Genomic DNA, 25,847 nt, shown 5'->3' on the forward strand with positions numbered 1-25,847 from the left:
TTACCTTTCAGAATAGAATATACTGTATAGATACAGTATATATATATAAAACTGCTCGTAACTCAGAAATTTACCACCTGTTACAAGAGGTCCAAAGTAGAGATTGCTTTGCTTTGAGGAGTTTCCAGCTATAAAGGTGTGAAATCACTGATTTGGCAAGCACTTTTGTCCAAAGTGACTTACAACAAGTGCATTCAACCTCTACAGAAATATGAACTAGATGTAGTCCAAAACTTTAGGAGAGTTTCTTAATGGAAATGAGACGTTTGAAGTTAGCGTGGCGTGCTTAGGTGTCTTCTGTAAACGGTGGGTTTCTGGCCTGCAGCCACAGCAAGTCTGTTGGGATGTTTCCCCATCTGCATTTGACTAAATTAGGGTCAGTGGTGCATGAAAGGATCCTCACCTTCCACCACACTCTATCTATCAGCCATAAAAGCTGCAATATCAGCTCTATTTCACTGACCTACAAATCAATTTGTTATATTGCCATGTCATGTTAAGAGGTCTGATTTTGATGCTAATTGCGATTCCTTGTCAGGGACGTATAGTTTATCGCTGCAAGAACACATAAATAAAAGCTCCCTGACATACCAATTACCAGAGAGGTTTAAAAAGCATGAGTTGGAGTATGAGGAAGAAAAACCTGCCATGATATTGACCAGGATGGTCCGAGTCTCCATGAGGAGCACCTCTTCAAATTAACCTTTCACCTCTAGATTGAATTTCATTACGAGAATGAACTGTATAACATGCGGTACATGGATTTCTCTGAGGGCACATGTATCTTATTGCTCTGTAATTGAATGGATGGGGAGGTGGTTAATATACTGGGGCGACTGCTGTTTAGATACTGTTATGTTTATAACACCAGCACCTCCCTGTTGAAGGGAAACCCTCAAACACAGAGTGCGTCATTTCATTTAGGCACAGGAGACACTTAATCACACTAAATATCAGATAATTAGGACAAACACTGATTAGCGTCATCCTCCTGCACCATCTGGCAACTTGATGTTTAGAGGATGATTGCAATTATTTTCAAAGAGGACCTTGTTTTCTTAGTTTAATTAGAGCTACATAGAGTACCTCTCAGTCTCTCCGGCTGATGAGACAATCCTCTAAATTTAAAAAGAGATTAAAATGCTTTAACTGAAGTATCAGAGTTGACTGACATAGACAGAAAACAGTGAATGTATAACTGACCTGTTCCAGCTGACTGCTCCTGATACTCTCTGCATCTCTCCCAGCGCTGCCAGCAACAGGGACGATTTTCCGCAACCCACCTGGCCCACAATCATAGTCATCTTACCTGAGAGGTTTGAGAGGCAATGACGTAAACAGGTAAGTAACAGAAGGAGACGAATAAGGAGAGGAATTGAGGAGGCTGATTGTGCATCACACTGCCTGATGCTCACCAAAAGGAATCTTGATGTCCACATTAGAAAGTGTTGGTGGTCCATCAGTCCAGGTGAAATAACCGCTAGTTATCTGAGGAAAGCAGAGCACAGACTCAAACTGAGATTAACACGCTCTTTAACAAGTAAACAGTAAACATGCCATCCATCCAAAATGGTGCAGAGTGAGGCAATAAGAAGTAAATGTGACCTCATTCCTTTTCCCTTAATGCAGGGGAAGGAGGGTACTGGTGCGAATCACTCGTATGATTGACATACAGAGAATTAATTGAGCAGGCGAATCACTGCAGTTTGAAATTGTCCAGAGCTAGAAAGATAATTCTCCTACATTAATAACAAATGTCGATAGTGCAAGTCAGTGCAACGTTGAAAACAGCAGTGCCAAGAAATTATTCAAATCATTCCAAGTTTTGTCAAAATGTGATCTGCGATTCGGCGGTATGACGTACAGACTGTGTTGTGATGACGAAACCTCAGGCCATTTATTTCAAATCTGAAAAGGCTGTTGAAGAGCAATCAGTCTCCATTCAGAAAAGTCAGAGATACTGTGGATGGGATTTATCTGTTACGTAAAAAATAGGCACAGTATGTACTGTATAAAATACAGTATATATATAACACTATGTAGATGTAGGTCTGGGCATTCATCCAAAGTCCAAGCATTGTTCTTCTTTTAACTTGTCAATCTCCATTTCACACCCATGACTATATATGTATGATATGAGATATGGTTTTAATTTGCTGTCTTTAAATACCAGAAAAGAACTTATTCTGTAGGTTCATATTCATTTTCAAATGCATTCATCTTAAATAACCAATTTACCTGAAGCTTTTTTACAGTCAAAAAACATCAGTGTATTTATTAACACTCTCTGACCAGCTGTGCCTTTCTGTTCCCTCAGGCTCCACAGAGAGGCGTAAAAAGCTCTGTGTTTTCAGGCTCCCTTTTGATTGGAATAATTTACAATTACACTTCTAATCTATAACATCTTTTGGATTATTCCAAACCAGCAGAGGGTGGAAAACGTAACAGGAAAACTATAAAACATCATTCACTGATTCTTGTTCTTCATAGCATAGAAATCTCTAAAGGTCATAACAAAACCTGGAGAGAGAGTCTGTTTGTCCCCATTAACTCAGTCTGTGTAATTTGAAAAGATTGACCTTTAACAAAAGGTAAAATGTTCACAATTGTAAAGACCATTCTAACTGCTACATCACCACATCAGCTTTTTGATAAAACCTGGAGGAATATTGCATCTTGTTTCTGACCAGATGGCATCTGGTGGAGGATGACACACTCTGTCCGTCTGTCTCTCTCTCACCTTGATACAGATGTCTTGGTCCACGTCCTGGAAGGGTATGTCGCCCTCATGGTCCCCCTGTGAGCTGTAGTTGTTCCAGTCGTCCCTCGGGGGGCGCTTCCGGTTCACCACCTTCAGGGGCTTGAGGTGTCGGGACAAAGACGAGGAAGAGGAGGAGGATGAAGGGAAAGGTTTAGAGGATGACTAGAGGAGGGTTGTGTAACATCACGCACAAAGGGGTAAATGGGGATATTAATAGGAAGACAATAAGGTGGAGGAAGAAAACAACATTCACAGCAAAGTGAGACAGTCTGGACGCAGAGGCAGGGGGGATAGTAAGAAACAAACAGGTTGTGATTTGCCGGTACCACAGTTATTAATGCTACTTCATCAATAGACCCTATAAAATAGCTAAAATAAAAATGTATCTAAGTAATTTGCTGCATCTGAGAACTGTCTATAGTGCAAACAACAATAACATCAGAAATGGACTTTCACTGTCAGCGCTCATGCTTGTGTGTCAAGAGAAGACACCACGTCTAGGCTACATGATGAACGTCTCAACGCTGAAAAGTCTACTGTTCATCTCAGTCAATGGACCAGGGGTTGGTCCAGAGATTTGCAGAGATGTGGGTAAAAGAGGGGCGACACATGATGAACCCTCCACAGGAAAGCAGAAAAGGAAGACAGAAGTCATCATCAAAGCAGACTGACAAGTACGCATATACTGTAGCCTATTTATTTTATGTTGACAGCACGTTGTGCTATTCCTTTTAGTGATTATTTTCTTATTATTGAAGTTCATAAACGTTTTGGTACACCTGGCTGAGTGGTGCTATCCATGGTACTGAAAAGGGAATTTCAATCTGCCATGTTAAATTAGCATTTAACCTTTTGTTTTGTTGTGTATGATCACATCCCCTATGTGTCCACATTAGGAAAGGACAAGGCAAGAGAGTGAAAACATCGCGCTACTTCATTACTTAAATTTAAAAAATGGATTAAAATAGCATGCTTTATATCTATATAGGCCCACTGTGGTTTGTGAGTTATTGTCATGAATAAAAACGTTTCAAAAACATCCCTGGAAACAGACGTTGTCTACCTTGTTGCCTAAATCAAGCCAACCCCAAAAAACGTGTGCACATGTACTTACCACAGCCTGGTATCTATTTTGGTTGTGATTGCTGGAGCCAGAGGTTAACATCGCTCTGGGCTCCTGTTCCTCTCCAATCTCATCACTTGAGAAAAACTCGCTGAGCTTCTGAACGCTAAAGATTAAACAGAAAGAAACAGAGAAATCAAGTCACTAAATGATGAAAACTAAAATTAATCTGTATAATATATTCAAAGCATACTAATGGATCATTTATGCTGTATTCAACTACCACAGTAAACACACACAAGCAACACAGACTTTGAATGAGATCACTTTAATTCATGTAGCATCCCTGCTGTTTGCTGTCACGTCGTTCATTCAGTGAAACAAATTGGAAAATCTATGGGACATGGTTCACTAACAACGAGCTTTCACTTTCTCTCCCTGTCACACACGCTCACATAACTCTACATCTCTGAGCTAAATCACCTAATTTCTACTTCACTACCCAAATGAGAACAAATGCTCCCCTGATACAGGTAATCTAAATCTGATTACTAAATCTGTGCTAAATGTCAGATCTGACACTGAAACTCATTCCCTTCAATTTACTCATCTGAGTGACCATAAGTCTCATTGATTAAGACATTCAGTATACAGTAGAGAAGTACAGGTAACATGTCACAGTGAAGCCTGTGTGTTAGAGCAAATACACTGCAGTAGTGACGTCACTATGATGGATATTATCACAAGAGCATTATGAAATGAGAATGAGTTTTGAAACATGAAGAGTTTCAGTCCAAGAAGAATAACTGATGCTTATTCAGCACCAAATGACAACTCTAAATATATTTAAAGTTGCACAATGACTTTGCATTTACAATATTACCTAATTAGCCTTTTCTCCCACAACAGAGACATTTTCTCATGTTGAGGTGTGAAGATAAACTGAATATAAACTGTAAGCTTTTTTTATTCCTGGTGTCTAACAAAGTGTGTCAGATCACATAGTCCCAAAATAGACATCTCAAAGGATCACAGGCAGCTTCCGCATTCAAGAAAGAAAAGCCACTATAGTTAAAATCAGGTGCTTATTGTACACCAGCACAGTTGTATTAGCTGGCCTCCTAAAGGCCCATACAGAAAATGTGTGATGTCAGTTTAATCATCCCATCTCATTACACTCCTGACCTGTGATCATTTTCACAGACATAAAGACGGAGATGATGGGATTTAAAGTGACATGCTCTCATTGCCTGTACAGTCTCAAGGAAAACAGTTCTGCTTCATCGACTATGAGACATCCTTCTAAGACTGTTTTTTTTTTTAAGCAGTTAATTAATTTATAATTGATTTTGTTAATAATCCACATGTAGAGATTATACATCTAGATGCCTTAATAACCACCTCAGGTTATTCACCAAACAGCCAAATGTTGAAAATTCCTTTTTTTTTCTTTGTCTCATTTTCCTGTCTAATTATATATGGAAAGCGAATACTTAAATTATTTTGCACTTATATACTCACTCATAGCTCAGGGGAACCATTTTAATGTTCAGTACAGTATGTTGTGTTTTTCATTTTCTATTGCCTTTTTATGAACACTTAACCTTTAAGAGTGGTGAAAGTTTACCTTAGAAAGTTAAGTCTGCTGTACGCTGGATACCCGGCCGTCATTCTCAAGTTACTTGTTTTCTACCTAAAATGTATCAAGACATCTTGTGCAGTTTAGCACTCCTCTCTGCAGACATAAGCAGTGATGTAGTGGTCGTTGATAGGGTGTAATACATGTAGGTAGATAAGTAGGTTACCGAAGAGGATATGGTTATACTCTCCTATATATTCCAATGGCTTTTTGGCCGATAGGTGGGTATACTGTACTGTAAACCGACAGAAAAAGGGGTGCGTATACCCCATATACCTACATATACCCTCCACTACACTGTGCATCAACTTCATCACATGGAGAGTTCTTGACTTGTGCATCCTCAGTAACGGAGGGAGAGAGATCTGTAACTCTGCAGCAGCCTAATCACAACAGATGTCTTGACTGCCAAGCTAATTGAAAATAAACAGGCACAACGTTCTAGTGCCAGAGACAAGTGCACTAAAACAACAGAGAAATTAAGCACTTCGTTACATGAAGAAAGGTCGATCCAATAATGGCTGCAAGAAAAGGTCAAGCATTTCGTCTAATAATGTGACTTTTCACTACTCTATTAATTGTCAGTAGTGTTTCTGTTATCGCAGTTAACATCTCCTTCCGCAAGACTATTTCATAACCAATTAACATTCAAAAACAAAAACAAACCAGTCTTTCCTAGCTCAGATTATGAAACTGCATTCTTTGTCATTATTTTAAAAAGAAATCTGCATGAAGATAATAAATCGGACATTGCACTATTTTAGTTTCTCACCTAACAAGAGCCTTGACGGTGGAGCGCACCACGCTGGAGAGCAGGAAGAGCGGGGTGACCAGGATGTGGAAGAGGGACAGAGAGGCAAAGGCCACAGCTGGGGACAGATCAGCGTCCTCAGAGATGTGAACATGAACCACAAACGTCTGCAGGATGAGAGGGAGGACAGAATGACTGAGGTTAGTCTCATGGATTTAGATACTTAAACCGTTGAACTGTTTGACTGGCTGATAGTCTCTCGAGGCCCGTTCAAGGAGAAACAGAAATCCCTCTCTGGTTGTCAGCATCAAGTTGCTGTTGAACTTGAGACGTCCTATTAAGTTAGAGTTTGAGGAGCATGATAACATCGAATCAAAGATGAATCACTTGTCTACGTCTGTCGTTTATAATCGCCCCTCTCCTTGGTATCTGTCGGACTTTTTTAATTTGTCACCGCTCAAGTCTACAACCATGAAGGACTTCTATAAATACAGACAGGATTTAGTGTGATGCTGTCAGAGAGTCACTGTGAAATGTCACTGGACGCTGGCACTGTCTCTGCTCTGTCCTTCACACAGTGGGAAGTCAACAGGATGCACTCTGCTCAGTAGTTATCGGCTCGGTTTTTAACTAGACACAACTATAAGCATCTTCGAGCATATTGGATAATTTACATTTAGGTGAATTAATGGTAGAGCTAATATAAACTCACCGTCAACACAGCTGCGATAGGAATAGCTGCATTCATGAAAACTGAAAGCAGAAAAGAAACAGACAGGAGAATGTGAAGGCATGTTACAAGACTTCAACCAGTGAAAATAAACAATGTAAAGTAGAGAAGAACTATTTTTTTTCTATTGCTACGGTACATTCTCACAAAAAGGCAGTAGTTCATCCATGTCAACTCAGATATTCTGTTAAAATGTTGTTTTGTTTTCTAAGGTTCATTTAAATTGAATGATTACTTGTTTACATATGGGATGAGAATATTCAACATTTTTCGATTTCATAAACCTTTTTGTAACCAATTAGACAGACTCATAAATACAAGACTGGTTTGTTCTGTTAGATCAGCAGTCTGCAAGTTCATACCAGGGCTGCAACTAACCATTATTTTCTAGATTAATCAAGGAATCGTTTGGTCTATAAAATGTCTGAAAAATACTGAAAAATATCCATCCCAGTTTCTCAAAGTCCACGGTGATGTCTTTAAATGTCTTGTTTTGTCAGGCCAAAACCCAAAGATATTCTGTTTAATATGATATAAAACAGAGAAAAGCAGGAACTCTCCATGTTTGAGAGGCCAAAAACATGATTTTCTGCCATTTTTGAATGAAAAATTACGTCAAAGGATTAGTTTGTAGGATTAGTGACATCTAGTAGTGAGGTTACAGATTGCAACCAACTGAATACCCCTCTGCTCACCCATTCCTTTTCAAGCGTGTCATAGAACTACGGTGGCCTGCAGGTAATGTAAAAATGTGATAGGCTCTCTCTAGAGCCAGTGTTTGGTTTGTCCGTTCTGTGCTACTGTAGAAACATGGTGGAGCAACATGGTGGAGCAACATGGTGGACACCATGAAGAGGACCCGCTCCCTATGTAGATATGAAGGGCTCATTCTAAGCTAACGAACACACAACAAATCTCACATGATTATACACTAATGAAAACATATGAACATTATATTCCATTTCTGCCAATAAATCCACCTAAATCCTACATACTGGACCTTTAACAATTAATTGATGATTTACAGAGATTATTTTTTCAGTCGATAAGTTGTAGCTCTAGAGCATACTAGGTAATAACAACAGACCCGTGTAAGGACAATTTTCCTTTTTTCTTCCAATTTTTTTCTGTGATTCCTCCATTGTCTACTATGCAGTATATTCAAAATGTCATGAAATATTATCAAAGAAATGAATGGATGTCAAGATAAAAACAAGCTGTTCCTGCAGTGACAGTTTAGTCTCAGCTTTGAATTATTGGTGAATAAATCTTGGCTCCTATTACTGTCATGAAATTTGTTTTATTCCATTATTCCCTCTCGGCAGGGAGGAAATTATGGTCGCTTGACGCTTACTCCTTTTAAATCTGCAATTATTGAATTTAGATCGGACACAGTCTATTACAGGACTGGAGCCATGCAGACTGTAGCAGCTGTTCACCTGGAAGAAGATAAGGTAGCAATCTTTAGAAAACAAATAAGTATTGAGTGACCATATTGTGCAGCTACATCTTAGGTACTGTAAATGGGACATTTTAGCCGTAAATAAATAATTAGTTACCTTTACATCCAGTTATTTTTACACTTATGTGTTGAATTATAGATGTTGACTGGAAATTGTGAGGTTCAATAAAGTTGGAACTACAATAGAAACACACTGGCCAAGTAAATAGTGAAGTAGCCTAAAGCTATGTGCCTTCCTGTGGATGTTTTTTCTGAGGAAGAAACATTTAATTTTGTGCATTATTTCATGAAGCTCAAATGTGAAGGAGCAAAGTTCAGTGTGTGTAGAGGAAGCAAAATGCCTTACTGGATATGGATGAGTAAAGAGCGAAGGCCTTCAGGCTGGTGAGCTCTTTGCCCCTGGTCCCCTCCACGCTGTCACAGAAGATGTGTTCCCAGGCGTACAGCTTCAGCAGCTTGATGCCCCGCAGCAGCTCGTTGGTCTTCTTTAGACGTTCACTGGAGTATTCCTGCAAGTGGAAAAAAAGACTTTGATTAAACAACCATGAAGAGGAGCAGCCAGAGGGCAACATGAGCGTAATCACCTCTACTTCCTGGGTTCAATTGCCGATTCAAACATCGAAGCTATCAAAAAAAGTGTTTTTCCCTGGTATAACATCATGCTCTATCAAGGACTGAAGGAAACAGTATCATTACGTTTGACTGGGCTTATTGAATAGCTGCTTTGTAGCAGTGGGCTTGAGGCAAACTGAGTATACCTTGTGTGATATCTTGTGTCAAGGAGATAAATAATTATGTTTTGAGGTGTTTGTGTGTGTGTGTGTGTGTGTGTGTGTGTGTGTGCGTGTGCGTGCGTGTGTGCGTGTGTGAGAGATAGAGAGACAAAATGAGAGAGCGAGAGAGAGAGAGAGAGACAGAGAGAGAGAGAAGCATGTAATGTCACGATTCAACACCATCATTACATCCACTTCATTACCTGGTGATGTGGACAAACCAATATTGACCAAATCTGTTTGCAAAGTTTCTGCATGATCTCTTTGAAACAGACGCAGCTCAGAGCCCACACACATTGAAGACACTGTTTGCATTTCATTTCAACATGTGAATAGATTGTTGGTAACCACACACGGTGGAATAACATGTTTCTGTTAATGCTCATTGCAAAGTAAACCAAAGTATTGTAGAAATTGAAGTTTTGACCCGATGACGGAGTAGCAAATTGCATGGTATTCCATCCTATAGAAATTTCACTCTGAACAACAAATGTCAACCTCATTGTGGTACTAGATGAAAAGTCAGGGATTACCAAAGTCCAATTTCATCCTCAGGGGCTCATGAATGTCTGTACCAAAAAATTGTGCCAATCCATTCAGTAGATGTTGAGCTATTTTACAGGAAAGCTGAAAAATCTGACCTGCCGATGGTAGCTAAAAATTCAGGAGAATCAAGCAAGCAACAAGCAAAGTCATTAGGATACATCCTCTGGTCACCCTGATTGTGTGTACAAAATTTCTTACAAATTCATGCAACATTTTTCTAAAAACATGGTGGCGTTAGTAAGTGGGTGACCAAAGTCAGCGGGCTTCATCCTCTAAGGACCGTGAATGTCTGTACAACATTTCATGGCAATGCATTCAATAGTTATTGAGATATTTCAGTCTGGACCAAAGTGGTGGACTGACCGCACAACTGCCTGCCCAGCCAGCAGACATTGCCATCCAAAGCCGCTAGCAAAGAGCCAATAAATGTTACTCACCAGGGTGGTCTTTTGTGTTTGGGAAAGCTTTGTGGCCACAAAGTATTGTACAGGAGCTAACACAGTGATGACGGTCGCTCCAATCAAGGCACTGATTCCCAAGAGGTAGTAGAGCAGGATCACTCCCACAATTATCTGAGAGTTGAGGATAAAAAAGAAAGAAAATATATATATTAACCTTGTGGAGAGAAAAATAAGAAATACAAGGTTTCCAAAGAGGCGGTCTTCAGTTACACAACGCTCCCCACTGACCGTCTGAAAACCATACCACCACAGTGCACCGCTTTGTGAGAAGCAGTGACCTTGAGCATACATGCAAGAATACGTCACGCAAGGGACATACAGCTTAAAACCCTCATTTCTGCAGCCTTTGAAGAGACATTATTTAACTGGATGTACACACTGACATTCATAATAAATAATAATAATACATTTTATTTAGTGGCGCCTTTCTGGACACCCAAGGACACCTTACAAGAATCAATTAAAACATAGACAGATAAAACAATATTAAAACAACAGGACATGACAGAGACATATTTGTACAGACACATATGATGGGTGCGGATGAGTACTAGAGAGAGTATGCCAGTTTAAACAGGTGGGTTTTGAGGAGGGATTTGAATGATGTGATATTGTCAGACTCCAATCAAGGCACTGACATACATGCTTACATGTGAAGGAAAAAGCAAAGCAGCACATCTTTTACAAGGTTCTGGATTTCAAATACACAACTCTTTAATCCAACATCACTAAATTGAACAATGAATTACGAATGATCAAATTGAAAGCTTTTTTCATCCTCTACATATATTAACTCTCTCTCTCTTCTCTCTCTGTCCAACAACAGAGATGAGTCACGTCTCCACCTGTCCTTGGCTCCTAGCCAGCCAACCCACCGTCTTTGGCATCACGCTGAACACATGCCTGATTCAGGAATCCCCAGGACACAGAGAACCAGATGGAGATGGATGACATTTCACACACCCTGTCTCTCTTTTATCTGTCACAGTATAATGCATGCCACTGGGGACGAGGTGAGTGATGGATTGAAGAACAGCAGGATGTGATTTCAGTTCCTTTTTAATAACTCTATAAAAACTAACACCTTTTTACAGAGGCTGGCTGCCTCTTAGGTATGAGTCTTATGTAACCATGGCATTTACATGGCAATGTTAAGTTGTGGAGCCACCAACCCCCACGTGGTTTCAGTCAGCTTCTCACATAAATCACACCTGACTTAAGCGTGTGGTTGTAAAACTAGAATAGAATGATTTTATTGTCATTGCAAACATTTTTCTGTACAATAAAATTTGCTGTGCAGCTCTCAAAACGGTGCATGCAACATTCGTCACATGCATAAACGTTCACACACACACGCACGCACGCCTGCCATAGTAATACAAAGAAAGCTTCAAACTGCATACAGTAACAGTATCTTCACTCTCTCTAATTTGCCATACTGCTTCCTAACTGCAGTATTTCCCTCAACACCTCATGTCTAAAAAACAATGTTAGCGGCTATATTTAGGCAGAGTTGTGCTTTGAGTTAAATGTTAACAATGTTTCTGTAATTGGTGATTATCTCACCTACAAGCGATTCAATAAGCAGCTTTAAACCCTTTACTTCCTAATTAACTGCAGCAGCTTAAAATGTAAAGAATGTCTAAACCTGACAGGCTTGGGAAATTGGAGACACTGAAATAAATTTGAGCAAAAGAGTCGTGTGTTTCGTTTACACAGTATGTGAGCTAAATAAGCTGGTAGCTCCAGTCTACTGAGCCTTTGATACATAAAAGACCTTTTTCACAGCAGACAGTTTGGCTTGTCATAGCAGGAAAAACAGAAGTGGAGGAGACAACATTAAAAACAGCTGCATTACATTTAGGTGGGCTAGTTCCAGGATCCTGGTATTGCGCAAGTTGCCTCACTGGCTTACTGGGACACTTGATGGAATTTAGCCATTGTTAATGAAATAATAATGTTTTACCTGTGCTGCTGTGACAAAAAAAAGATCTGTTTACTTCACTAATGAAAAGATTTGCTTTAACAGGTTGTAAATCAGCAGGCACATTATATACATTATGCCAACATTGAATTACAAAAGCGTTGTACGACTATTTGCCGTCAAAAATATCATGTGACTGATTGTGTTTCTATGTCTAAATCATCTCCATTTCCCTCTCTAAATGACAATAACATGAAATGAATGTGTTCTTTAAAGTCTTGCGGTCAATCAGTATTCAAAAGGCTTCAAAATCCTCATATATTCTCAGTCATCTTTGCCACAGCTATGGTTGTTGTTCTTCCGAGTCGTGCCAGCTATCTCTGGTTTCTCAGAGCTTTGATTTCCATGCACCTCCACTGACATGAAGTGTAAATAAATGAACAATATGCAGCAGCAGCAGGTAAACGTAAATGTGGCAATGTGTGTAACAAATGTATTTCTATTTCAGGCAAAATTGGTTTCACATTTGATATGGATGAAATGATAGAGGCCAGAGGGAAGAAAGAAACAGCGGGTAAATATGACAAGAGAATATCTCGAATAGAGCAGAAGGAATAGAGAAAAAGGAACAAAATAAACTCCAGTTTCAAAGACAAAGCTGTATATCCAGCAGGTTTCCTGGGACGCTGCATTTCCTTGAGAAACTAACTGACCTCCAGGGTTTGCTGAAATATTATTTTTATGATTTACAGGGATGTCTGGTTTCACCTCTAAATTCTCCTGAGGACTTAATACTAAATGAATAATAACATTGCTTATACAGTACTACTGTGTGCTATGAATTACACAATCCATTTATAGGACAGCTTTACCAAGCGGGAAGGTCACAGGAGTGCAATCGACTGCACACATTTGCAGTGTATCTTTTCTAACTCCCACAGGGGCTATAACACCTGACGCTCCTTTCTCAGCCTTCACATCTCTGTGTACAATCCTTTATTCCCCACATGATCGTAAAGTGAGCTTTGCTTCATGAGGCTGATGCATGCCATGATATACAGTATATGCAGCACAACACAACACAACAATCCAGTGGAAAAAATGCAGAGCAACAAACACCTTTGAAAACACAAAAAAAAAAAATAGTAGGGCTGCAACTAACAATTATTTTCACTGTCAATTAATCAGTGGATTATTTTCTTGATTAATCGATTCGTTGTTTGGTTGATAAAATGTCAGAAAATTGTGAAACATGTTGATCAGTGTTTCCCAAAGCCCAAGACTGACCACAATTCAAAGACGTTTACTGTCATAGAGGAGTAAAGAAACCAAAAATATTCACATTTAAGAAGCTGGAATCAGAGAATTTTGACTTTTTCTTCTTTAAAAAAAATTACTCAAACTGATCAATCAATTAACAAAATAGTTGGCCATTAATTTAATAATTGACAACTAATCGATTAATTGTTGCAGCTATATAAAATACATAAACAAGACATAAAATTAACATAAAAACAGGGATAGAATACCATAGTTAATGTAAAATAAATAAATAAGATTAAAAAAAATAAAAAATAAGATGGAATAGAATACATAACATAAGATAGAAAATAAAACACACTGAATAATAATAATATAAAAATAAATAATAAATATTTGCGGCATGCACATATACTTCAATAAACAGTGCAGCAAAATACAACAAAAGAGCAATGCAATAACAGAAAGACAGCAAATGGGAAAAATAACAAAATTATACTACACAATGCATTGTAACGCAATGTAAAATTGATTCATAGTTGTGAGTTAAGGGATTACGGCGTAGCTACGAAGCCTACGCATGTCGCTGACGTGCGCTGCCTACTTGAAAAGGTAACTACAAGTCGGGGCTACAGCTCTTACAGAGATAACACATGAGAACGCAAGATTACTTAATAGAGTAAACAAACATGTTTCTTACCTGTACTGGCATGGCCCACAGGTTGGGACAGAGGAAGAAGAACCACATGAGCTGGTTGGTATCTATGGCAACCAGGTTGCAGATCTGAGCAACAGTTAACTCGCCCATTGACATGTTGGAGGTGCACAGACGCATGATCTTGTTGTAGATTTTGGTCTGGTGAGAAGACAACCACATTCACCACCATGTGGACAAACAGTAGAGAGTCAATAATAATGTTTTGGTAAAAAGTCATGTGTTACATGGAGTATGTGCTGTACCTGTATGGCCCCGCGCAGGTTGATGCCTGTTTCAATAGCCACATAGTAGGAGGCCTGGAGGAAGGTCCTCTGCAGGAGCAGGGCGAAGAAGAGCAGCACGGCCAGCACGTACGCGTTCTCTAGAAACTCCTTGGAGGAAATGAAATAGATCCCCAGCAACCTCATCTGGAAGCACAGACAGGTAGGGAGAGGGAAGGTAGAGGTATCGATCAGTTTATCATTGTTAGATGGGAAGGGACCTTGGCAAGGTCAGTAACACAAGCTGAACTCTGCAGGATTGGATTCAACTCTGTCAGTGATGGCCTTCAACTAAGATTGTTCCAATTCACTTCAAAAGTCGAGGGTATCCATTTAAAATGCATCATTTCCATTTCACAGCAGGCGACAACATCGCATGTGAAACTCAATAAAACTGAAGCGAAGTGGAGCCCTCAGAGTATCACACAGCAGCAGAGATGTGGAGTCTAAGCTGGAAACCAAATGAGAATGTGTTTCAGCTACAAGACACGGCTAAGGTATCTCCTGCAAAGATTAATTAATTCTGCATCAGGGAGAGATCATTCACTCAGGAGAGATTACAAATTATTGATTAGAAATGTGCCTCAACTCCACTCATCCTTGAAATTTATCTGGTCTCTTTCTTATCCTACTGCCCATAAACAGTATCCTGCTACCAATTGCTGTCACTAATAGGCCTATTTTCAGTCTTCTCTCCAAACTGACACCGTCGAGAGTCTTTACTTTGAATGCTTGGCAAGTCTTTTAACCATTTTCCAATTAACTTTTAATATTCCACTGGCTCGCGTGGATGGGACTTTCAAACGAATAATGGAAGAGTTATTCTTACAGAAGGATGCCTGAGTGGCCGTCTGATACGGCCGTCTGGGCTGTGTGGAATCTAAGAAACCGAGACAGCCCCGCCAGCAATAAGCCTCATTAATATTTGATGAGGATTAAATTAGTACACCATTGAGGCAGGTGTACCGGGGAGAGAGGGCATCATGAACGTCTCATGAAACGTTTTTGATGACCTTTGAGAGGCAGAAAGAAGCCATGTGACGTGTCTGTCAGGTCTACTGAAGCTGGGTTTATTTCTGACAACATCTACATGCTTTCTCAGGAAGAGTTAACCTTTCCCCAGAATCTCAGTCTGTGCTCATCTCACTGGTTTGAAGTGGACGTTTGCTTATGCCGTCAGCACTGTCAGTCAAATCTGATCAAACCACACACAGTTCGGATGAAGCTCTTAATAGATAATAACTAAGGATAACCTTTTTACCCAAATTTTGCTTATAGTGCTGCCTATTTAGTCATGAGTGTAATGTTATACACAAAAGATTTGAAACCAAGTTTTTAGGGTCTTTAAGACAGAACGTAGGGATCCATTAATGGGGCAAAAAGACTGAAGACTGGTTTATCTTTGCAAAGAAAACAATATAAAGTTTGACTGCAAGATTTCGGTGAAACATCCTAAACTTAACCAGAAAATTAATCAAAGACGAGACAGAGTTGTTTCATTTTTCAACTTTAAAACATGGTGTGATATGGCAGCACACACAAAATGTAAAATCTGTATTTCACTTCTCTATTACAATGTGTTCAAATATTCTAAACTCAAGTTTTACTTACTAGCTCTTGAGCTTATGACTGTATCTCACAGCCTTATTCAGGGAATGGGGTGTATTTCAGATGTTATCACAAATCACAAGCAATAAAGAAGGTGATGATGTTGATGATGATGTTGTGACGAGTGAAAATAAGTAACCAATTCAACAGCCACATTTGCTCATGAACCATAGAGTTTTATTCCCTCTGTTATGTTATTCTATGCTACCCTATTGTGTGCATTGCAGTGTGGTTGACCCCTCACCGGCTGCTGACTGGTGCGGTTGTCCTTGCTGATGTGGTGGACGATGCCGGAGATGCAGAGAGGGCCGGCGAAGCCCAGCAGGTCGGCCAGGAAGCGGAATGTGATGCTGAGGATGAGAGGTCGGCCGAATGCTTTCCTCAAAGCCTGCCAGATCAACTTTGGGCTCTGGGGTGTTGTCCCTTGAGGCCTCTGGGGGAAGAGAGGGGACAGATGTGGAAATATATCAGCATGCTGAGTGAATACGTTGAGGAGGATTTGCTGAATACAGCTAATCGACAGTGACTGAATAAGGATGTTGTCTACTTTAAAGGATTTGGACTCTTAAAATCTAAATCACAAACATAAATCATCAGCTATCAGAACATTCACACTGTTCCATTAGTGTAATGAAGAAGGCTGCTGTTGAAGCGAGGAGTAAACTGGTTTGTTACCAAAATATTATGAACAGTCATTTCTCTGTGGAGCTGTACTGGCAGCACAACAAAAGAAAAGGAAGCAAGGTTAGACAATACAGGCTGCTAACGGAGCAAGAGAAAGTAATTTCTTGAACATAAAAGCTGAATCGACACCATTAACTCAAGAGTCGCTCCACCACTGCAACAGAAACCGGCAGAATGAGGTCAAGTTAGGGGCTGCCATCCTTCCCGCTGCTGCTGCATCGTGGGATGTGGTTATTAATGGTGAGTTTCACAGTGGAGCTCAGTCAGGCATGTTTAACTGCTCTATAACTAATGATGCTGGACGAGGATGAGGATTAAACAGCAAATGAAAACAAGCTTTTAAAATGACTTGAGATGACAAAAGAAAATGTCAAGTCATTAGAAATCACTTTGAGAATTAAATTGATGTTTTTCAAGGCAGACTGGAGGAGCTACTGATCTTAATTTATATTGATTTATAACGTTCAAAATATATTAATTTCACAAACAACACAACAGCCTGGTTCAGTGAGTTAGCAATGATCAGAGGAAAACATCTGGACTGTCACGGTGCAGTAAACACTCCCAGAACATTTCCACTGTGTGTGTGTGAGATTCACAGAACTGTGAGAACAGACGCGACTGTCGTCATGTGTGTCTATATTTCCATTAGAGCTCTTGTTGAACCTTCATAAGAAACATGTGTCACTGCGCGCGTCACACACAAACAAACACACACCCACACATCCTTTCTTTCTACCTTGGGTTCAAACGAGAAGGAAGGAGGACGTTTCTTCTCACACACGCAGAGTGAAACTAGCTTCCCATGAAGTGCAGTGCTTTCACCCCCACAGGGGTCGGGATGTCGCCTCGTTCACAGTAGAATGGGAATGACCCGTCGCCTCCGGGCTCTCCTCTTAATGCCCGACCCCCACCACCACCCCCCCACCTCTCCACTGGGATCTCTCAATCCCTCTCATCCCTCGCTTCTGCCGGAAGGAAGTGGGGTTGCGTTCACACCGGACGCACATGCAGCAGTGACGAATCTCCGTGACCTCCCAAACACTGGAAAACAATGACCCTGTACAGTAGGCCCTTCACCTCCGACCCCTCACACGTGCTCCAAAAGTGAGACGGAGAGGGAGATGCAAAAAGAGGGAGAGAGGAAAGAAGGAGAAACGATATGTAGCACGGCAACATCCCCAGTTCAGACTGAATTAATAAGACGGATCAACACACCGTCTTGGGACGAGCGCAGTGTGGAAATAGACAGAAGGGACAAAAGCAGTTTCATCCACCTGTTCAATTCTCTACCAAACATCTACATTATTTATGAATTTTGAAGAGCTGTACTGCAAACTAGCCCATGTATCAATTTTGCAAAAGAAGAGGAGGAACTGAAAAAGTGTAAATACTTAATCTTATGGGAGGAAGCGTTGTTTGATTGTCAAAATAGTAGCTATTCTATTGGTACATTTATAAATGGGTATATGCTTATGAGAGCATATGGGGATACACTCAGTGAAAAACCTTTTTTTAAGTCTTTTTTATTGTGCTGCATTGCATCACTTTTGTCCAAAGCGACTTAGATTTCATTTCATTTCATCAAACCATCAAATCCTTGTTGCTTCCATCCATCCACCCACTTTCTACTATATACCAGCTTAGAGTCGTAGGGGGCTCAAGTATTCCAGCATGCTATGGCTGAGAGCCTGAGGTAATCCCAAGACGGGAAGTCTATCATAATTTACAGTGTCCAGTTCACTAAATCTACATGTCTTTTAACTGTAAGAGGAAACCCACAAAGATACAGCGACAGCATCCACCCAGAAAGGCCCGAACTGGCCGGGCAGCTGTGCTAACCACTGACCCACTGTGGCACAAAAGGTGTCTAGTATTTTTCTCCACCTCCATTACATTCATGGAAGACAAAAATATTAAAAACACCTCACAGCATACAGTAAAACAAACCAAAACGCCACCACCAAAGACAGCAGCCTTACAAATCATAAGCTTAAGGTTTAATCAGCACCTCTCTGACACAGCACCAACAAAAATGTTTCACAAAAGTAGTTCTAAAGGTATGAAGTGGAGGAACCATATTCAATTTGTGAAGTGGAAATGTGTTTTTCCAAATAACAGACAACTTAATAGGACTGAGATGTGTGCATGTTTGAAGGCACGGTGACATTTTCAGTGTTTACACTACTGACTAATTATCTCTGTGACGTCTGGATACAGTTTAATGGTCCCAGTTCAGGGCTGCGTCATCACAGGACAGAGATCAGCGTCTTTTATGAGAACAGCTGTATCAAAAAACAAACAAAAAAACCTACGGTAAGATTCCCATATCACTTCATGCACATATAGGACTGACCAACAAATAGCAAATTCAACATTACAAACAACATTTATTAAGAGGGTTAAACTATCAACTGGGCTCAAAGTGAAGTGAAGTGAAGTGGGGCACAACAAGGCTTGAGCTGCACTCTAAGCTCTTACATAAATACTTACTGTATATTCTTATTTGTGTCTGTGAGTGGGAGATCCAAGTTGATTTATTGATGAATCACCACATTCAGAATGAGACAGCACTTTTCTCCTATTTCGTAATCTGGTTTGCCCGTTGCTTAAAATAACACCAGGACCCTTCACATGCAGACATTTGCTTTGTCATTTGTGTACAAAATAATTTACCATTTCACTTCTCACAGAAACTACAAGTCATGGGAGGAACAGCCCAATATTATCACTCACTTTCTCCAGTTTTTCTTTCCAACATACAGACCATCTTCTACCACTTTCTGTTGCCATCTGCACCACTGCCTGATACATCCACGATTATTTATTCAGCACCAATGACGCAAGAAGCAGAGTGAAGCTTTTGATTTCTACCACATCAGTTACAGGATCTCAGATCTAAAATTAAACAGATCTCCCACATTTGAAATGATCTGAAGAAAATGTTATAATGGCTGTTTTTATACATTCTGTATATTACAGAATGAAGAGGAGCCCTTCAGTTTCTTTGCAAATGCACGTGGTGGAAAATGGCACAGCATAGTCAAGAAACATTTACTGATGTGATACGTCTAATGTACATTGTATTGGTTGAGCTGTGTGTTCTATGAGGCCTTTTCACACTTGTCTATGGGCTAAAATGATTCAAGCACTAAGCGGTAATCCCATGTTGCCCAAGAAGAAGAGATTACCAACACTAAACCAGTCAGTCGATGCACTAACCTTCTGGTTTTCGAAGGCCTTGCGTAGCTTTATGTAGTTGGTGAGGGCTCTCATGGCAATGGGCAGCTTGCCGATGACCTTGAGGTCGATGGGTCGTCTGTGAGCGGCGGTGATGAAGGTGTTCATCCACCAGTAGGTGGCTTTGGACAACAGGTTGACGAAGGGCTGCAGGAAACGAACACCCAGGTCCTGGAGGTCCTCTGGGGGCTTCACCTCTGTGGGATTGGCGAAACACATGTAGCGCTGTGAGAAAAGGAAGGAAAGGAAGACAATTTTGAATTAGTATTCGACTCACTGTGTCATCTGCAGTGGCCTGAAAATAAAGGGTGAATATAAACACACGCAAACGCTGATTAGACATCCAATGAAACAGAAACATCAGCTCAACTGTGACAACATCTAGAGATAATAATTATAATGTACTCCATAGCTGCATATTAGAGCTACAACACAGTGGATATGACAGTTGAACACACTCTTATTAGTAGGATTAATTATAGCTGCTGAAAGATAAATTGTCTCTAGTGTGTATTAATTACAGGTTGTCTGGTGTCACTGTGGCAATTGCTGAATCTCGGCAAAGCTTGACATTACATATGTTCTCCTTTCACAACCATTAGGCTGAACAGAATAGAAATAACAACAGAATAGAAGAAATAGAAAATAATAAATGTGGTGCAGTGAAATTAAGCTTCACAAAATATCATATGAAGACAGTGAAACAGAGTCGACGCTTGTTTTTAAGCTTTATGGAAACTAGGTCAGTGACTGGCAGATGAATCAAAGAACACGTCCAAATACTGGTTACTATTTATACACACAAACACAAATTATATTTATTTCATTATACTGTAAGCCTCATAATATTCTGTTTTTGTGGTTTTGTTTTAAAATGGGTCCAGATAAGAATAATATACACCAATTATGTTTTGCAAATTCATGTTTTGAAGTGTATTAATTAGTTGAATTTGATTGAACAATTGAAGGATTAGCAGTTTGCAGCAATGTCAAGAGAGGATTATTGAAAATCACTTAAGTAACATTGAATTATAACAATGCATTTACAAAGCAAATTTTTTTTGATCATATAACCAAAGAAATCCTATGAAAGAGCTAATTTAAAATGTACTGCTCAAAGAATTACACATCCAGTGAAAAAGGTTTAGAGCGTGTGCCTCAACAGACTGAGTGCAGGGCATGATGGGAGAACCCCTTTCTTTGCTGTTCACCCAGGGGAGTCAGATCCAATGACAGACGCGTGCTCAGTGCAGAGGTTAACCGCGACAAAGACACTCTAAATTGCCCAGAGGAAAAGAGGAAAAAAAGAGTCTGACATTTTCTCGTTCCTGTTCAAAAAGGGTTACATGACGAAAATGTAAAAAACTGAATAATCAAAAGATGTGGCCGTGATTGGTTTGTTCTGCAATCAATAGAATACAGCCAGATAATGAAAAGTTTCCTCAGCTGTCAAAATCAGTTTTAAAGATGTTGATCACAGTTTAGCGTGGCAGCAGTCTGGCACACCTTTGAACCACGTACAGTATGAGCCAGATGGCAGCCTGAGGCTCTTATTGTCGGTTTCATAAAGCTGAGAGGATCTGGCTTTCATGTTGTTATCTTTATTTTTTATTCTGTCCTTCCTTTTTATGATTTTTTCTATTTTTCTTGCCTTATTTTTGCTGCATTTTTCTTGAGAAGTTTGAGTTTTTGTTCCTTTAATAATGTGTTTTTAGTAGGGCTGTCAATTGATTACATTTCTTTATCACGATTAATCGCAAATTAATCATACATTTCTTATCTGTTCAAAATGTACCTTAAAGGGAGATTTGTCAAGTATTTAATACTCTGATCGTCATGGGAGTGGGCAAATATGCTGATTTATGCAAATGTATGTATATATTTATAATTGGAAATCATGCCTTTAACATAAAAATTATGCTCAAATTATAACATGACAAACTGCAGCCCAACAGGCAACAACAGCTGTCAGTGTGTCAGTGTGCTGACTTGACTATGACTTGCCCCAAACTACATGTGAGTATCATAAAGTGGGCATGTCTGTAAAGGGGAGACTCGTGGGTACTCATAGAACCCATTTTCATTCACAGATCTTGATGTCAGAGGTCAAGGGACCCCTTTGAAAACAATGTAAAGTGGTCACGCACATAAAAGTCTGTTCATTGTAGCTCCCTTTAAGTGCAATTTATTGGCACATCTTAATAGGTGAAGTTTCAAGCACAAGCTCTTCTTCAGACTAAGGTCTGACGTTTTCTTCTACGTTTTTCACCCCTCTGAAAATAGCCATGACAGTTTTCATCGCCAAAATTTTGCATAAGTTTTTAGCGTTATTGAGCCTCCTTCACGACAAGCGAGTATGCCAATGGATTCCTTAGGTTTTCAAGTTTTATATCATACCAGTATCTTCACTCTAGCTTTAAATCTGAGACGCGCTACAACCTAAAAATTGCAAGTTGCATTAATGTTTTAAAGAAATTAGTGGCATTAAAACGAATTTGCGTTAACGGGTTATTCCTTCACTATGAATTGCTACATTCACCACTATGACACGCACCAACATAAACATTAATTTCCAAACAATTCAACATCTGTGACAAGGAAAAATAAACATGTAGTTTCATTGCATCCAACCTATTTTTTATCTTACCCTGGGCAGCTTTACTGATCCCTGACCACTGGAGCCATTTGGATTTCAGAATAAAAGAAGAAAGAGGTGACTAAAGCTAAAAACCTTCAACAGTCAGATGGCTACACACAACTTCACACATGAAACAAAACACACACACACAGACTCACCCTTCCCAGGATGACTCTGATCTCCACAGCTAGTAGGAGTCCATACAGCAGCATCAGCAGTCCGGTGAGGCAGTAGCGTAGCTGCCTTGGGCCGATGCCATGCTCGGTGTACTTGGCAAACTTAGTGGTCTTCATGATGAAGGCCAGCACCCAGTAGATCAGCAGGGCTGAGGAGATTTAGCAGGGATCGGAAAAAGACAGTAAATCACTGGACAAGCCAAAAGGATAAATAACCCAACTGTTATTTTAGAGCTGGCCAACTGTTATTTTAGAGCTGGCGTTTAATAATGTTTGTCAGTTTGTTTGAAACTATATAGCCATGGCTTAATTCATGTTTTTTACTGAGTAATGTTTTCTATGTAGGCATCATTTAATTTCTTGTTTTAGTCCTTTTAACTATAGTGCTCCCTATTAATTATACAGTAAGTGCCTTCCTCCTCTCCTCAGATGTCAACAGCAACACCTCAGCGATGTGTGTCTAACAGCTTTCAAGGTCAACTTTAATCCAGTAAATAGCAAGTAAGTCAATTGTCTTCACTCCATGTAGATCTTTTGATCTTTAGTCAGTTTAAGATGTTTAATGGGGCAAATATTGAGAGATTGATTGTGATAAAAGATGAGAAAGCTGTCAGGGAACGATTACACTGCAGGGTAATAAGATCATCCACTCGGACTGTTATACAGAGTTTACTTCTTTATTATGAAGAGCATCTATACCGTGACAATAGTGGCAGCGTGCAGGTCAATGGTAGAGTCTCGATACATAAGATTAATTTCTGTTCATGCAATGATGAGCCCAGCGCCGCTCCACCAACTTCCATCAAGAAACTGACTGTGATATGGCTCAGCGCCGTGATGGGAGTAGCGAGTAAAGCATTGACAGCTGAACTCTAGATGAGTTAATGATGCGTGCGGAGAGTATTAACAGTCGAAGAGAAGCAACCGGGTGATCATTACAGGGGCAAACATGGGATGGAAGCTAATGGACTAAGGTGAAGGGTGATATTGTTGTGAAATAATGTTAACTGATGCATTTCACAATAGATGGGTGAGATACAGAACTATAAAGAGATATCACTGGTTAACAGCTGACTAGGAAGAATACAGTGTATGTCCTAATGTATCTCTTAATTAACATGAAAACACTATATTGTTGCTATGGGGATGTTTTATTATAGTGTATTAATTCTCACAGGTCATAAAGGGTTACAATGAAAATAATCACAAGCAAGGAATTTATTTTTGTTGAAAATACAGAAAACTGTGCAGATCTTTCACCAGAAACTAATTTTCCTAATGAAAAGGGATAATTAATATCCACCCACAGCAGAACAATTACACTAGATGATAATGCCCTCAATCATTTTACAATCTTGTCTGATTGTAATGAACCATTCATCTGTAAACGGTTGCACTGACTCAGTTTATAATTATATATCATCCTAAGGGGCTTATGTAATTTGAATCTGCTGCTGTTCTGACACTACGAGGTAAAATAGATGACAAGGGTCAGTTTTATATTACATAGTTTGGAGGGCTGTGCCAAATAGTTCGAAGCTTCATTCATAACGTTGACAGTAAAATTCTAAATCAACATTTAAATGCTGTGCAGCTTTGTTTTGTTTTTTTATTGTTTTTTTGTATGTCTATTCATTCTGTTTAAACTTTAAACACGGTATTTCTGAACATTTGCTAATAAAGATTGGGCTACACTCATATTATTAGTATTATACTATTTGTAGAATTAGATTCCAGTGATGGTTGCATAGGATTGTTTCTGACTTGTGTGATCTAAACATTTCCAATCACTCCAGAGCGTTGGAAAGTCCAAAACTCAAAATGTCTTGAAAAAAGATAGATGTATTAATTTCCAAAATTCACAAAAAAAATGTATGTAATGAAATATTCTGCTTCAATCCACGTTTGTTGGCGTTTAGCCTTTCAAAAACAACATTTTCACTACGGTCAAAAAACTGTTTGCTAAAACGTTAATAAAATATAAATCATAAAAAAACAAAACTGTTTGCTCTCCTGCTTGCCGCACACAAAGGGAGTTATGTACCTGTTTTAACGGAGTGTACTAGCAGCAATGTAACAGCACCATAATTTCCATTTATATAACCACAATAGCAAAAGATCTATTTTCTCCAGCTTTTTTTTCGGGTTATCACGTCATAAAATATAACAACAGACATAAAAGCTTCTTTTGAAAATCTCAATAGAAAAATGACATTCGGTACAGACCTAATAGTTTGCTTCATCCAGGCTTTGCAAGCCCTGATCACTATCCAGCAATGTTTTCACAAGACTTAATCAAATTTTGATGCAACAATAAGGGGGAGTGTGGATGATTAATAAACAAAGAATAGCTGAATTTAAGAATACTGTACCTATTAGTAGTTTGGGGAAGTTGGAGGTCTCGATGTTGTGATAGTAGACAATAGAGGTGATGCCAGCCATGAAGGCCAGAGCTGCGGGCATGTACAGGTGAAGATGGAGGGACTGGCTGAACCTGCAAATGAAAACCAGATAAAAGAAGAAAAGGCTTAGAGTCAGCACAAAATTATTCTCACAACTGTGAAAGGCTCTTTCAGCAACAGCGCTGAAGTCAGTGTGAAAAGACCAGTGAAGTGGAGAGCAGATGGAGAGCTCCTCTATTCACTTCAGTAACAATTACTCACATGCAGTTACCCTCCACAGTCTGCAGAAACGGCTGATAAACAGTAATCCTGAGTGTTTACTGGATCCTGTTATATGCATCACTACATTAGACAACAACAGGACTTATAGCCCAGGCAGAGAGAAGGAGAGGGTAACAGATAACAAGGAGATGGGAGATTTAAAGAGAGAAAGGGCAGAGATGGATTATCTGTCAAACCGTGTCTCTCTGGGTTTCAACATGCCTAAAACCTGTGATTGGCAGGTGAACTCTCTGACATTTACCTCAGTGACAAAAGGTTTATAAACTGCTGCTGAGTTAGAAGGTAGAGGAGGATAAAACATATTGGAAAATATATATATAATAATAATATATTTAGTAAAGAATATGGTCGGAAAACCGCTGTAACAACATTATAACATGACAGATGCCTGCACAACAAAAAAACATACTTGCTTTCCTTTTTTTTTTGCTTCTATGTTAATTTTTTACGTCAATATAAAGTAAATCAA

The 25,847-nt window shown here is 39.5% G+C and overlaps 1 protein-coding gene across 3 annotated transcripts in view; it reads right to left on the reverse strand.

The window, feature by feature from the left end:
• Positions 1-25,847, reverse strand: part of abcc8 (ATP-binding cassette, sub-family C (CFTR/MRP), member 8) — a 62,027-nt gene that overhangs the window by 28,613 nt on the left and 7,567 nt on the right. For all 3 annotated transcript variants that reach the window (XM_037767847.1, XM_037767848.1, XM_037767849.1), the window contains 14 exons: positions 25,067-25,188; positions 22,677-22,843; positions 19,863-20,105; positions 16,201-16,389; positions 14,331-14,495; positions 14,071-14,226; positions 10,163-10,297; positions 8,753-8,915; positions 6,927-6,967; positions 6,236-6,381; positions 3,876-3,990; positions 2,741-2,860; positions 1,416-1,488; positions 1,204-1,309 (listed from right to left, as the gene is read on the reverse strand). In XM_037767847.1, the coding sequence (XP_037623775.1) occupies positions 1,204-1,309; positions 1,416-1,488; positions 2,741-2,860; positions 3,876-3,990; positions 6,236-6,381; positions 6,927-6,967; positions 8,753-8,915; positions 10,163-10,297; positions 14,071-14,226; positions 14,331-14,495; positions 16,201-16,389; positions 19,863-20,105; positions 22,677-22,843; positions 25,067-25,188 (1,941 nt within the window). The remainder of the gene's footprint in view (positions 1-1,203; positions 1,310-1,415; positions 1,489-2,740; positions 2,861-3,875; positions 3,991-6,235; positions 6,382-6,926; positions 6,968-8,752; positions 8,916-10,162; positions 10,298-14,070; positions 14,227-14,330; positions 14,496-16,200; positions 16,390-19,862; positions 20,106-22,676; positions 22,844-25,066; positions 25,189-25,847) is intronic.

This window comes from Sebastes umbrosus, chromosome 4 (assembly GCF_015220745.1).
Source record: "Sebastes umbrosus isolate fSebUmb1 chromosome 4, fSebUmb1.pri, whole genome shotgun sequence".
Classification (NCBI taxonomy): domain Eukaryota; kingdom Metazoa; phylum Chordata; class Actinopteri; order Perciformes; family Sebastidae; genus Sebastes; species Sebastes umbrosus.